Source organism: Electrona antarctica (genome assembly GCF_951216825.1).
Source record: "Electrona antarctica genome assembly, chromosome: 14".
Classification (NCBI taxonomy): domain Eukaryota; kingdom Metazoa; phylum Chordata; class Actinopteri; order Myctophiformes; family Myctophidae; genus Electrona; species Electrona antarctica.
The window spans coordinates 3053202-3069108 of NC_136795.1; the positions used below are offsets into that span (position 1 = coordinate 3053202).

The 15907-nt window shown below is 44.4% G+C and overlaps 1 protein-coding gene across 1 annotated transcript in view; it reads right to left on the reverse strand.

Annotated features, from left to right (window-relative positions):
• The window catches only part of mei1 (meiotic double-stranded break formation protein 1), a gene marked incomplete at its 5' end in the record, with an annotated part of 203305 nt that overhangs the window by 20370 nt on the left and 167028 nt on the right, over positions 1-15907 (reverse strand). The window contains one exon of the mRNA XM_079519702.1: positions 5699-5886. Coding sequence (XP_079375828.1) covers positions 5699-5886 — 188 coding nt within the window. The remainder of the gene's footprint in view (positions 1-5698; positions 5887-15907) is intronic.

Here is a 15907-nt window from a genome sequence, read left to right on the forward strand (position 1 = left end):
AAAGCCCTGTAGCTGAGTGTGTTGCCTTACTGTGTGTGTGTGTGTGTGTGTGTGTGTGTGTGTGTCTGTCATAGTTGACAGACACACTATAATACTCATACTTGCCTTGCACAGATGTTCTACTGTTAGATGGATCTTAGCTTAATTCATTCTTGATGACTATTTTGTATGCGTTTGATTTTTAATGTATTCCCATGTGTTGTTCTTGTAAATCGCTCTGGATTAAGAGCCTAAATTGTAACATGAAAAGGTTTCCTGATGCGACAATCAGTGACATAATGGAAAATAAATTGGCCTTAATCCCACCGGGGGGGGGAGATCGGACAATCACAAGGAAGACAGAACACAATGGCTGGTTAGTTAAATGTTGCTTGTAAATGGATAATGTGTTGTTATTCCTTCATGGATGTTGTCTTTGCAAAAAACAAATGAGCGGACGTAAAGTCGATGTAATGGACGGTGGATCTGGTGAAGCGCGTCGAGCTGGTAGAGCTGCATCTAAGTGGTATTTATTTATGCACATCTATCACAAGCACTCAATACTATACTGTCTGCAGCCCTGCAGAGTCAAGCACTTTAACCCATTTTGACCTGGGAACGATTCTACAAAATGTCTTCTAAAATCCTGACCGTTTTCTCGAAAAACCCTATGTTTCTATGTCAGTCGTTCTCAAACATATTCATGTCAAGGACCCCCAAAATTATATGTAATTGGCCGCCGACCCCATCTGAAAATATGTTGTTCCAGGGGACCCCCCTAAAGATTTGAGTTGAAAACGTTCGCTCTGAAAGAATATATATTCAAAGATTCGCACCACATTTTCACGACTTTAAAAAAAAGCAGACCTACAAGCTCGTAGCGCGGCACTCGGTGCCGCGCTACGAGCTTGTAGATCTGCTATTTTTCAATAGCTAAAGTATAACATAATGCTTAAAACACCAAAAGGGGTTCCCGCCCAACATGGGTTAAAATATGCCAGAGCCTCATCAGCCACGTTAGAGGAGGAAGATCATGCATGCTCTGTCTGTGTGTGTGTGTGTGTGTGTGTGTGTGTGTGTGTGTGTGTGTGTGTGTTCAGTGTCTGCAATAATTGGCAGTCGCCATATATGGCTTTCTGTACCCGCGATCTGTATCCTGAAGCACTTGTTGTAGAGTTTTTTTTTTCAAGTTTGCGCATCCACTATTGTTTGTGTTCAAGACATTTCTTGTAAAATGTGAATGCAAATAAAGATGTTAAATGTGTGTGCCCCATGCGAGTGGTTCCCAAATGTTTTTGCCAAGGACCCCCAAATTGACACTAATTAGCCTGCGGACCCCCATTTGAAAAGATATGCCTGCATTTTTAGCAGTGATTCTTAACCTGTTTAATTTCAAGGACTCTCAGTTTGAAATGCATTAGTCTCTATACGGACCCCCATTTAATGGAATTTCTATCTCTGGGACCCCCAATTAATATTGTAAAATCAATGTTCATTTAACTCTGAGAGTGTACAAATGGAACCAAACGGACCCGTTAGGGTGGGTGTGTGTGTTCGTCAGTGAAAAAAGGTAGTCGACCAACATTTTTTCTGTCATAGTTTTAGTCGACAAAATCAACACTGGTGGCTGCTCTGATCTTCCCTGTTAACCAATCAGTATAAAGATGATGTAATCTACTGTATGTGGTCGTGGGATAATGTAATTTAAATTGCAATTGCAATTTTTTCATAGGAAGTTACATTAAGTGACATTATATAGCACTGCTGTGGGTCATAAAAGGTCGCAATTAAAAAAATAATTGAATCATAAAGTCTTCGAGTGTCTTCATAAGAACCCAGTAAATGTTTAGTGCACACATCTGAGTGTGGAAAATGTAATATCTACTGTACATTTGCGCGCTCTCAAAATGACTAATGGATAAATGATTTGACTCTCTAGGTCGTCCTCAGACGAGCCCTCCATCGTTGCTTCCAGTCATCCCGGTTCTCCATACATCTGGCCAGCTTGTTGGTGCTTTGTGCTCCTGCGTCGTTCTTGAGCACATCCACATAATATGTTAAGTGCCCGTGTGTTGGTTAATTCCCACAGCACTACTTTTCTGCATCTATCGGTGTCTTTGGCAGTGTCCTGCTATAGTCTCATTCTCCTGGCAGCTCTCGTGTCTTTGGCAGTGTCCTGCTATAGTCTCATTCTCCTGGCAGCTCTTGGTGTCTTTGGCAGTGTCCTGCTATAGTCTCATTCTCCTGGCAGCTCTCGGTGTCTTTGGCAGTGTCCTGCTATAGTCTCATTCTCCTGGCAGCTCTTGGTGTCTTTGGCAGTGTCCTGCTATAGTCTCATTCTCCTGGCAGCTCTTATGGTGTCTTTGGCAGTGTCCTGCTATAGTCTCATTCTCCTGGGAGCTCTTGGTGTCTTTGGCAGTGTCCTGCTATAGTCTCATTCTCCTGGCAGCTCTCGTGTCTTTGGCAGTGTCCTGCTATAGTCTCATTCTCCTGGCAGCTCTTGGTGTCTTTGGCAGTGTCCTGCTATAGTCTCATTCTCCTGGCAGCTCTTATGGTGTCTTTGGCAGTGTCCTGCTATAGTCTCATTCTCCTGGCAGCTCTTATGGTGTCTTTGGCAGTGTCCTGCTATAGTCTCATTCTCCTGGCAGCTCTTATGGTGTCTTTGGCAGTGTCCTGCTATAGTCTCATTCTCCTGGCAGCTCTTGGTGTCTTTGGCAGTGTCCTGCTATAGTCTCATTCTCCTGGCAGCTCTCGGTGTCTTTGGCAGTGTCCTGCTATAGTCTCATTCTCCTGGCAGCTCTTGGTGTCTTTGGCAGTGTCCTGCTATAGTCTCATTCTCCTGGCAGCTCTTGGTGTCTTTTGGCAGTGTGTCCTACTATAGTCTCATTCTCCTGGCAGCTCTTATGGTGTCTTTGGCAGTGTCCTGCTATAGTCTCATTCTCCTGGCAGCTCTTGGTGTCTTTGGCAGTGTCCTGCTATAGTCTCATTCTCCTGGCAGCTCTTATGGTGTCTTTGGCAGTGTCCTGCTATAGTCTCATTCTCCTGGCAGCTCTTGGTGTCTTTGGCAGTGTCCTGCTATAGTCTCATTCTCCTGGCAGCTCTTATGGTGTCTTTGGCAGTGTCCTGCTATAGTCTCATTCTCCTGGCAGCTCTTATGGTGTCTTTGGCAGTGTCCTGCTATAGTCTCATTCTCCTGGCAGCTCTTGGTGTCTTTGGCAGTGTCCTGCTATAGTCTCATTCTCCTGGCAGCTCTTGGTGTCTTTGGCAGTGTCCTGCTATAGTCTCATTCTCCTGGCAGCTCTTGGTGTCTTTGGCAGTGTCCTGCTATAGTCTCATTCTCCTGGCAGCTCTTGGTGTCTTTGGCAGTGTCCTGCTATAGTCTCATTCTCCTGGCAGCTCTTGGTGTCTTTGGCAGTGTCCTGCTATAGTCTCATTCTCCTGGCAGCTCTCGGTGTCTTTGGCAGTGTCCTGCTATAGTCTCATTCTCCTGGCAGCTCTTGGTGTCTTTGGCAGTGTCCTGCTATAGTCTCATTCTCCTGGCAGCTCTTGGTGTCTTTGGCAGTGTCCTGCTATAGTCTCATTCTCCTGGCAGCTCTTGGTGTCTTTTGGCAGTGTGTCCTACTATAGTCTCATTCTCCTGGCAGCTCTTATGGTGTCTTTGGCAGTGTCCTGCTATAGTCTCATTCTCCTGGCAGCTCTTGGTGTCTTTTGGCAGTGTGTCCTGCTATAGTCTCATTCTCCTGGCAGCTCTCGGTGTCTTTGGCAGTGTCCTGCTATAGTCTCATTCTCCTGGCAGCTCTCGGTGTCTTTGGCAGTGTCCTGCTATAGTCTCATTCTCCTGGCAGCTCTTGGTGTCTTTGGCAGTGTCCTGCTATAGTCTCATTCTCCTGGCAGCTCTCGGTGTCTTTGGCAGTGTCCTGCTATAGTCTCATTCTCCTGGCAGCTCTCGGTGTCTTTGGCAGTGTCCTGCTATAGTCTCATTCTCTTGGCAGCTCTTATGGTGTCTTTGGCAGTGCTGCTATAGTCTCATTCTCCTGGCAGCTCTCGGTGTCTTTGGCAGTGTCCTGCTATAGTCTCATTCTCCTGGCAGCTCTTGGTGTCTTTGGCAGTGTCCTGCTATAGTCTCATTCTCCTGGCAGCTCTCGGTGTCTTTGGCAGTGTCCTGCTATAGTCTAATTCTCCTGGCAGCTCTTGGTGTCTTTGGCAGTGTCCTGCTATAGTCTCATTCTCCTGGCAGCTCTTGGTGTCTTTGGCAGTGTCCTGCTATAGTCTCATTCTCCTGGCAGCTCTTGGTGTCTTTGGCAGTGTCCTGCTATAGTCTCATTCTCCTGGCTGCTATTTTCTGTCTCACCTTTGGCATCCCATCATACAGATTTGTGTTGGTAACATGTGTGCTGTTGTTGAGTGCTGCACGCAGCATTCTGGTGTAGCACCCGTCTAGAGACTTCTGCAGGGTTGACTTCAGGGTCCAGCATTCACTGCCGTATAGGAGAACAGACTCTACCGTTGCATAGAAGAAGCTGAGTTTGGTTTGACGGGGGAGGTTGGAGTTCCATACACTGGCCATGCGGTTTAGGGCCCTCCATGCAAGTACCTTCCTCACTTTCAGGTCTTGTTCCATTGAGTTGAACCATGAGCCCATGAGGTACCTGAAGTCCTTGACTTCCTTCAGAGCAGTGCCTCCTGTTGTTGTCAGAGGTGGATGCTCTGATGGGATGTTATAGGTGATAACTTCAGTTTTCTTGGCATTCAGCCGGAGGCCAACCTTGGCACACTCCGATTCCACTCTGGTCAGGAGCTCCTGAGCTTGTTCCACGTGGTCAGAGAGCAGGCTGATGTCGTCCGCGTAGTCCAGGTCTGTCAGGACTACGGTTGGGTGTTGTCTCCACCTCCTTGGTGAGGCCAAGATCCTGCTCTCGTCCATTGATGGCCTTCCTTAACGTGTAGTCCAGGACTATGACGAAGAGGAAGGGGGCTAGGGTGTGCCCTTGCAGTACCCCAGCCAAGATGTTAAACTCCTCACTGTTGCCATCTGGAGTCAACACCTTGGCCCTTGTTCCTGCATACATGGTCTCTATATTGCCCGGAGTAAGTTGGGAGGGACAGCGTAGGCCTTAAGGATCTTCATAATCGTGCCTCTGTGGATCGACAATTCTAGTTGCAATTGTGGTGAAACCGGGAACAATTTGGCAGTGAATGTTGAAAATTGGGACATTAGCAATTTACCAACATTTGTTAGACTCTTGGGTAAAGAGTCTGACAAGAAACCCAGCTGGGATATTTTAACTTCTGCCTAAATCTGGCACCCTCAGGGCTGAAACGGAAGACTGCTCTCCTGGGTCTCCCATAATTGGTTTCGCACGCGCAAACACACACACACGCACGCACGCACGCGCGCACACACTTCGTCGTCTTAAAATCCCCCAGTGCCCGTCAGTGTTGTTTTTGGCAGCAAATTTCTATTTTAGTCTCTTGAATAGTTTTCATTTAGTTTTAGTCACATTTTAGTCACCTGGAATGTTTTAGTGTTTGTCTAGTTTTAGATAGCAGATCTACAAGCTCACAACGCTTGTATTTAGTCTCAGGTTTAGTCATCATAGATTAGTTTTCATTTAGTTTCCAGCTTGGTTTTCGTCAGTGAAAAAAGGTAGTCGACATATTTTTTCGTTTTAGTTTTATAGTCGATGAAAACAACACCGGTGCCCGTTACGTTACATACCTGTAGCAGGAGTCCACAGAGTGCGGCCGCAATGCAACGAGCTCCCTGGGAGCCCAGGGGGTACAGAGCGCTGTCAGTGGCCCCCAGGGGCCTCGTGGGAGGAGCCAAGCCTGGGCCGGCGCTCACACACACCACCGCTGATGTCAGGTCCACGTCCAGGAGGGCCTGGAGCAACCTCAGGGAGCTGGCTGGAGAGGAGAGGAGACAGGACAGAGAGAGAGAGAGAGAGAGATAGAGAGAGAGATAGAGAGAGAGAGAGATAGAGAGAGGGGGCGAGGGTGAAGAATTAGAGAGAGAGAGAGGGAGAGGGACAGGGAGAGAGAGAGAGAGGGAAAAAGAGATATAGGTTCACTAATTTTAGACCTGAGATCATTCAGATTCTAAAAAAAATTCCTCTAAATCGTTTTTTCTGAAAAAGCTATGTTTCAATGGAAGTGGCTCTCACACTTTTTCCATGTCAAAAGGACCTCCCAGAATTATCTGTATATATGGCCGCGCGGACCCCCATCAGAACATATGTTGTTGTTCCGGAGAGGGTTACTATATCGTTTTTACACCCCTATTTATTATCTCTCATAGCTCCTCATAGTCCGTGATTTCTATATTCTGCTGTCTGAGCCACCTCTCGGGTTCTGTATTCTTCTCCATGTTTCTACTACTGGAGTCCTATAACTGTCTCAGAGAGACGTACCTTGTTCTGAATGCCTGACCTGTGTCTGAACAACGTACTGCATGTTGTTCAGACACAGTAAAAAGTGACAAGGTTTCGATGTTTAAGTTACATCTTCATATTCATGACCTGACGAAGATGTAACTGAAACATCGAAACGTTGTCACTTTTTACCTGCACCCTGTTATTAATCTAAGGGCCTAAATTGTCTGAGCTGCTCCAGTGCCTTCTTGTTCTCCTGTAACCTATCCTGCCTCTGAGATGCACCAGCCTGGCCTGCCATAGGCTAGAGGCTTCTGAGATGCACCAGCCTGGCCTGCCATAGGCTAGAGGCTTCTGAGATGCACCAGGCTGGCCTGCCATAGGCTAGAGGCGCGGTTGGAACTCCCTTCTACACTGTGTGCCTTCTTGACCTTTTGCACGTATTTGGATTTTAGATTTCCGCCCCCGCCTTCTGGATTAGTTTGCCTGTTTAGACGGTTTTCCTACCTCTGTCTGACCTCCACCAGGGACGTGCAGAGAACGTTAAGAGAGGCAGGGGCTGAAATTCCGTAAGAGGGCACTTTTGGACAAAACATAGCGAAAATAGCAGATCTACAAGCTCACAACGCGCCGCGCTGCGACGCGTTGAGAGCTTGTAGATCAGCTATTTTCGGGGCGCAACCCAGCACTCTTTAGCTATAGTGCAGATGCGGTGTATAACGACATGGATTTCAAAACATATTAGTTCAACGCAAAATACTGTGTTCAAGTTCAGGAGGAAAAAAGCAATTCTCCTGAATGCTGCCTTCCGGCATGGCATGGAAAGGAAAGGAGTAGCATTTGCATTTCTTCCACCAATAGAGAGTATGCGCATGCATAAAGTGAATGGCAGATCGAGTGGCAAAGTGAGTGACAAAGTGAATGTAATGTTGTTTAAAATCATTTAATTCAATCAAATCAAACTTTTCTGTGTGGATGTAGGGGCTGTCAAGGCCAGAAAGTAGTTTTTTGTCACTCAGTAGGCGTTCCCGCATAACTTCCTGGTATGATGATGATGTCACACGCATACCCTCTATAGTAAATGCTGCATTCGTGGTCTGGAGAGGGCAGTTGTTTTACAGACGGGTAAAAGGGCAGGGACTGAAGCCCCCTTTGATGTCTATGTGTGCACGTCCCTGGTCTCCAGTACCTGCAGATCTACAAGCACACAACGCGTCACGCTGCGACACGTTGTGTACTTGTAGATCGGCTATTTTCAGCAAGTGTAACTAAAACCAGCCATTACGACGGCATCAAGGCCCGCCAAAACACATTTTACTCGACTAAATCAACTGTAGATTTAGTCGACTAAAATCTCATGACATTTAGTCGACTAAAACTAGACTAACACTAAAACATTCCATGGGTGACTAAAATGTGACTAAAACTAAATGAAACCAATTCAAGAGACTATGACTAAAACTAAACAAAATCTGCTGCCAAAAACAACACTGTCCTGTTTTCCGCACGTACAGTATTGTCTCGTATTGCCAGACTGTTGCCTCTCACAACATTGCAGATGCTTCCGTCATCCCGTCTGGAGCAACAGAAGCTCTCTGACCATGAGGACAATATAAAGCAGTGAAGTAATTGGCCTATCCTCCAGACTTCCATCCATTTCGTCTTTAGGCTATACAGTCGCTACAAATTTATCCAAATATAAATCGAAATAATCTAAGCATATACATACAGTAGCGTGCTACTTAGCAGAAGAAAAGAATATACAAAAAAAAATGCAAAGATATTGTAAAATATATTTTTTCGTGAACAGGAATGGCAGATTCCTTACTCGGATTTCGGGAGGTGTAGTTCCAGACTCTATATAACATTCAGGAGGTGTAGTTCCAGACTCTATATAACATTCAGGAGGTGTAGTTCCAGACTCTATATAACATTCAGGAGGTGTAGTTCCAGACTCTATATAACATTCAGGAGGTGTAGTTCCAGACTCTATATAACATTCAGGAGGTGTAGTTCCAGACTCTATATAACATTCAGGAGGTGTAGTTCCAGACTCTATATAACATTCAGGAGGTGTAGTTCCAGACTCTATATAACATTCAGGAGGTGTAGTTCCAGACTCTATATAACATTCAGGAGGTGTAGTTCCAGACTCTATATATAGCATTGGGAGATTGGGTGTGTCAGCAACCCTGACAATGCTGTGCAAGTTTGACTAAATGCATATTTAACTGCAAACAAATACGTTTAGTTACAGAACCACGTCGACTGCATCGGCAGGGCACAAATGGCAAAATGGCAAAATAATACGTAATGAAAGCCAGTGTCCATTTTTGATTGGGTCCGGCTTTTTAGTGCCAGCTCAACCGGTTCCATTGCAGTGTCAAACTGGAATATGAACTCATCAACTGCACTGCAGTCGATGAGCATTAAAGGACCTATAACATAAAATTCAACTTTTTCCATTTCTTTTGTGTTTTTGGGGCTCCCATATGTGTTTTCTATCCCCACAAATAACACATTTTGAACAATTAGGCTTTCATATCATATGGGTGCTTTAATGGAAATTGCTCTCAGGAACAGCTCGACTGATTTTGTCCTCATCGTGATGTCATCAATGTCACCCTACTTTGTATAATTCCTCCTCTTCTTTAGTCTTCAGTTCCAAATGTGCATTTCCACTTTGTTTACAATGTCCACCATTGTTGATTTTCCAAGCTGGCATGGAATGGAAACAAGCCTGGTTTTACCTAGCATCAGTATTATAATGACTCAAATATTAAATATTCTGCATATCAGCACCCCCACCACCTCAGGACATTGTGGTACTGCAGCTAAAACTGCTTTCAAAGTCCAGAAAGAAATTACAAGGACTGGTTATATCAGAGTGGTGATTGAGGCTCAAACCATTAGAAATAACTTTGAGGGACATAGACAATATGATATTAAATATTAAAAGCAGTTTTAAAATGCATGTTATTTGCGCTTTAACATTAATGTCCTCTAACTAGAGGCCTAATGGGAGAGTGGGTGCAGGACAGTGTTGTTTTCCCTGGACGTCAGGACTTCGGCGCTCTATTTAGGAATAAATAACCCCTTGAGATACAGCATCTCGTTTTCGAGAGGGTCCTAATGTATGTACACGTACAATACAAAACAATTTACAAAAGAACAAAAATAACACAAAACAAAAAAACAAACTGAAAAAGCAACACATAAACAACACAGAATCAGGGTATTAAACTCACAACCAGTGGTGTTTTTGGGCAGCACATTTTGATTTTAGTTTTAGTCACAGTCTCTTCAATAGTTTTCATTTAGTTTCAGTCACATTTTAGTCACCTGGAACGTCTAGTTTTAGTCGACTAAATATCATAAGATTTTAGTCGAATTAATCTACAGTTGATTTAGTCGACTAAAATTTATTTTGGTGGTAATGACTTGTAGATCGGCTATTTTCAGCATGCAACCAAGTTTAAAATGACTTATACTGGATCTTTTGCCCAATGCCCACTAGTCCCTTCCTAACATTTTAGTCTAGTTTTTATTTGTTGACGAAATTGTCAATATATTTAGTCCTAGTTTTAGTCATCATAGCTTAGTTTTCATTTGGTTTCCATTTAGCTTTCGTCAGTGAAAAAACGTAGTCGACGAACATTTTTTGTCATCGTATTAGTCGACGAAATCAACAAAAGGACAGACAGACCAATGACAGACAGATGACAGGAAATAAGAGACGAGGCCAGAGAGAGAGAGAGAGAGACAGAGAGAGAGAGACAGAGAGAGAGAAAGTGCATGGTGCAGTGAAACGCAGGGGTTGAACAAAGGTCAGCCAGACAAGAGGGAGCGAGCAACAGATATAAAGAGTGACAGAGAGAGAGAGAGAGAGAGAGAGAGAGAGAGAGAGAGAGAGAGAGAGAGAGGAATGATTGCTTTAAATGCAGTGGGATGAAGTCTGAGTCCTGGCAGCTCATTTGCATAACACTAATGTCATGTACACTGAGATATTAGAGACCTCAGAGAGAGGACAGATCCAATTAGTGGCAGCAGGGGGGAAGGGGGGGGGGGGGGGGGAGAGAGAGAGAGAGAGAGAGAGAGAGAGAGAGAGAGAGAGAGAGAGAGAGAGAGAGAGAGAGAGAAGAAAAGGGAATGGAGAGAATGAGCAAGGGAAAAAAAGAGAGATTAATCAAGGAAGGATATTTTATATATATATATATATATACGTAGCTTGCAGTTAGTTCAGTCAGATATACTCGAGGGGTTTCATGCTGTGCTCAAGGGCATATACTCAAAGAGTTAATATGCTGCATTACTATGTGGGTGTATTCAGTGTGTGCAAGACCCACATGTCATTCGCTGATGTCAGCTGACCAATTGGGCGGGCTACTAAAGCTCACTACACTAGACTTCATCAAGGGGCCAGTGATGCTTTCCAACGTTGAAGCACTGGGCCCTAGTGGTAAGAGGAGGGACTGCAGGCGGACCCGTGGAAGTATGATGAGGAAACCCCGTGCAGCTGGGCTTTAACGTTGAACGCGTTTGCACTTCCGCATTTTGGGCACCAAATTTTGGTGCCCAAATCGAAAAAAGGCGGAAGTAGACGGTCCTTCCGGGTGCTTCAAAACGCCACTGAGCAACTTCCACTGACATGAATAGCGGGGGGGGGGGGGGGGGGGGGTCTATCCTTTTATATACTCTATGGACTGCATGCTCTTCCTGCCTTCCTTCTACATAATGGTTCCTGGTTGTTGTTATGTGATGTTTGCTCCCACCACCACCCCAGCACCACCGCTGGGCTCTGTTATTTATGTTCCCCATGTTTTTTTTTTTATTGTATATCTATCTCCCTGCTGTTAATTGTATTCTCATTCTACAATAAATATTGGTTAAATCTATTTGTGAGTTATCTGACTGAAATATATTGTTTTTTGGCTTTTCTGTCTTTATTGATAAATGAAGAATGACAGGAAAGAGGGAGAGAGAGAGAGGGGGAGAGAGACAAAGGTCGTCATGAACGGGACTCGAACACGCGACCCACTGTCAGGCCAGAGCCTATATGAGGAACGCGCCTGGACCACTATAGGCCAACGGGCCGGCGCCCCCCCAAGAAGGATATTTCTAAATATGTATTTGAATCAACTGTATTATTCCAACACTGACCTATGGAAATGACAATGATATTTGACTGCACAAAATTATCCATCTTGTTGCTGTTGTGAGCAGTGTTGATTTTGTCGACTAAAACTAAGACGAAAAATGTTCGTCGAATACCTTTTTTCACTGACGAAAACTAAATGGAAACTAAATGAAAACTAAGCTATGACGACTAAAACTAAGACTAAATATACTGACAATTTCGTCAAAAAATAAAAACTAGACTAAAATGTTAGGAAGGGACTAGTGGACAAGAGATCCAGTATAAGTCATTTTACACTTGGTTGCATGCTGAAATAGCCGATCTACATTTTCAGCAAGTGTAAAAACGTCATTCCGACGGCATCAAGGCCCACCAAAATACATTTTGTTCGACTAAATCAACTGTAGATTTAGTCGACTAAAATCTCATGATATTTAGTCGACTAAAACTAGACTAACACTAAAACATTCCAGGTGACTAAAATGTGACTGAAACTAAATGAAAACTATTGAAGAGACTATGACTAAAACTAAAATCAAGATTTTTGCTGCCAAAAACAACACTGGTTGTGAGTTTAATACCCTGATTCTGTGTTGTTTATGTGTTGCTTTTTCATTTTTTTTTTGTGTTATTTTTGTTCTTTTGTAAATTGTTTTGTATTGTACGTGTACTAGAATTTCGCGGGCCTTCGGCCCGCTCATCCCAGAGTTGCGTTGCCCCGCGTTGCGATACAGAAGTCCACAGATACAGAAGTGCACAGTGACACGCGTTGTATGCAGCTGTTTTGTGTTGCAGCGCGCGTGTAGTGTTGTTGTTGTTATCCATATATGCGCCTCGGTTCGTCCCGTTTGTTCCACGCCAGGTGTCGACGCAGTCGTTGGCGCAAATTTCTTATTATTTTAACTGTGTATGTAATCGCGGCTAGTAGCACACATTTTTTTTTAGGAGCACGATGAAAAGTTATCAAATAATGTGTTTGAGGGCCCTCCTATATACAGCTTTAGTCCCCACACGTCTCAATATTTGCCATTGACAAAGAACAGAGAAATTAGGTCGAAATGCCGCTAAATATGACGTAAATTAAAATGTGTTATATATATATCTTTTTTTAATTGAATGTAAATACTTTACTTATAAAAAAACCTGGCAACCCGCACCCCGCGGACCGCGAACCGGAGCGGTGCTCCCTAGCCTGCTGGAGGGGTTCACATCATCCCATGCACCCTCGAGAGGAAAAAGAAGGAAAATAAATGCAGCCTTGAGCCTACCTACCAATGTGGTGTTGTGGAGCTTGATCACCTCCTCCTCCTCCTTTTCTCCCCAAATTGCCAATCCCAATAAATGCAAAAGTTGCCTAGTGTGAATACTTCCACAGCCTAATTACTAAAGGATAAACTATCAGTCTTCTCCGAAATCGGTCAATGTTTGTCAACTCAGCACGTGTTGACAACGCATAGTAAACAGAAGCCGTGTGTGTGTCACACCAAAAGTGGTGACCTATAGAATCCTGTACATAGAAGCATCACGCAATCGTCTCCCTCCCTGTGTGGGTCACGTGGTGGGCTGTGAGCAAATGGGAGAGGGAATGTAGTGTTGCCAGGTCCGCGTATTGTAAGCGAGTGGTAGTGTGTGTAAGTAGCGTGTTGAATGGCATTTTTTCTGTGCTTGTTTTCATAGACGTGGCAACAAATTAGGCGGGGGTGTCGGTGCTTGTGGCGTGTTTGTGTTTATTATTGATATTGATATTGTTTGCGAGTGTGGACGGGAGCCGGCTTTAGTGGCAGTGCGATGACAATTTTTACGCGGGTGGTGTTGAATGTGGCCGTGCGGCGCGACATGAGGAGATAGGGAACGAACGACGCGGAGGGTAAGTGTGTGACGTGTTAGTGTGTTGTTGCAGTGTGTGTTGCAGCGTGTTGCAGCGTGTCAGTGACGTAGTAGCTGGTGACTTTATTTTCCTGGCTTGGGTTTGGGCACACCTTTTCAAATGTATAATAGATAGAGTGTACATACATTACGACCCTCTCGAAAACGAGATACTGTATCTCAAGGGGTTATTTATTCCTAAATAGAGCGCCAAAGTCCTGACGTCACCTGGTTCTGCCCGGTTCATGGAGGTAATTTCTCTATGGAGAATAACATGGGGTCATCTTAAAATCGTTTCATGTAAGCATATTGTGGTCCAAAAATAAACTCGGCGTTATTGTCAGGGAGGTGTCTCTGTATCGTTTGCGACAGTCAGTCACTCATACTGTATATGATACAGTATGTTTCTAGCGAAAATTTAGCTAATTCAGTAGCAGTAACATAAGCGTTTTCTCTCAGCCAGTTGATTCTTCATATCCATATGAGTGAAATGTTTATTTTCCAAACACAGTTCTTCTATGAGGTGTGTAAAGGGAGAGATAGATATAGGGAGTGTGGGTTTAGGAGTGGAGTGGAGCTCATATATCAGCCTGCATGTCCTGTCCTGACAAGCCACTCATCCAGCCAGGCATTCAGGCAGACGGAGAGACAGCAGCAGCAGCAACATGGGGATCATCTCGTCACCGTGCACTGCATGCAGGGACCACGTGCACACATAGACATCAAAGGGGGGCTTCATCCCCTGCTGCCCTTTTACCCCCCGTCTGTAAAAACAAACAACCGCCCTTTCCAGACCACGAATAAATGCAGCATTTACTGCGGTGAAAGAAATGCTAAATGCTACTCCTTTCCATGCCATGATGCTGGAAGGAAGGCAGCGTTCAGGAGAATTGCTTTTGAAATTCATGCCGTACACGCCGCATCTCCACTAGCTAAAGAGTGCTGGGTTGCGCCCCTGGGTTGTGAGCTTGTAGATCTGCTACTTTCGCTATTCCAAAAGTGCCCTCTTACGGGGTTTTAGCCCCGTGCCCCTCTGACACTCTCTGCACGTCCCTGTCACCATATGGGACTACCGGCCACCACTTAATACAATTAAAGTGCGTCAAACGCTTGCTCGCCAGGGCACGGGATGACTAATGAGAGGGACACTGAGAGGGACTGAATCCGTTTCATTGGAACCGTTTCCGAATACGGTTGCCTGGTCCCCGATGGCCATGATTCACATTGCCCGAGATTCAACAGCGCACCCGGGTACACTTGCATAACACACTTTAATCCTCCAGGATAGGCTTGATGGCTGGCGCGCACGGACACTGACCATCAACTCTGCGACATTGTCTCCAATAAATCCAGACACATCCTCTTTGTCGTTACTTCACTGTGTCGTGTTTGATATTAGTTTGCTATGGATTCTACTTTAGCATTATTATTATTTTGTTTTACTTTGGAAACTATGCCAAGCAAAGCCCAAGAGAAACGTGTAGTCCGCAGAAAAAGATCAGCGCGTACTGCGGTGTTGCGCGTATACGCAGATTCAACAGGAGACGGGCGGCGTTGAGAAATGCGCTGGTGTTGCGCGTCGTGCAGCGCCTGTGTTTTTTTTGTTTCATGGCCCCCAGAGACCAAATCAAAACCAGGGAGAGGAGAGCAAGACTGGATTACACTGACCCCCAATGGGTTACACACTTACGCAGGGCTTAAAGCCAAAAAATTCCCAAGACTGAAAATGATTTTTTGCAAATCTGCACTGATCTCATTAAATGACCCCTATGAAATCCTCAGGACTGCAATCCGTCCCCAGGACTGAGAACTTTAAGCCCTGCTTACGCCTCCGATGAGGCTCAAACATCCACATAATTACACACAGAGATGCTTTGGCAATTCTGGAACCTTGGAAGAATTTGACTTAAAAGCAATAATATGTCAAAGTTGTAATGACCTTTAAAAAAAAAAAGAAATTATTCAGACAGCCAGCAATGGGTAACACGCTCCCAAGAAAAATGTAGTCTCTGTGACACATCTAGGGGCCGCAATCCGCATTCAAAGATTTTCCTAAAAGCTTTGTCATTGGTCGAAAAAGAAAACCCGGTCGAAATGACCGATAACCGATCAGGAAGTAGACAGGCAAATCGACCAATGACAAAGGTTCCAGGAAAATCTTTTAATTTTCCCATTTTCCCATTTTTTTGGGAGCGTTTTACCCATTGCTGGCTGTCTGAATACCCCCCCCCAAAAAAGGCCATTAATTTACATATTATTGCTTATAGCAGCTTTAAGGGCAGTAGTGGTAAAATAAAATACGTGAGCTTGTAGATCGGCTATTTTCAAATGGTCGAAATGTATATAGGGCTGGAGTGTTTAAAAAAAAAGTGTTTTGTAAAAATAATCAAAGTGACTAGTAACTATTAAATGTAGTGGAGTAAAAGTACAATATTTGCCTCCGAGATGTAGTGGAGTAGAAGTAAAAGTACTGGAAATGGGAAATACTCAAGTAAAGTACAAATACCTCAAAATTGTATTTTAAGGTACAGTACTTAAGTAAATGTACTTAGTT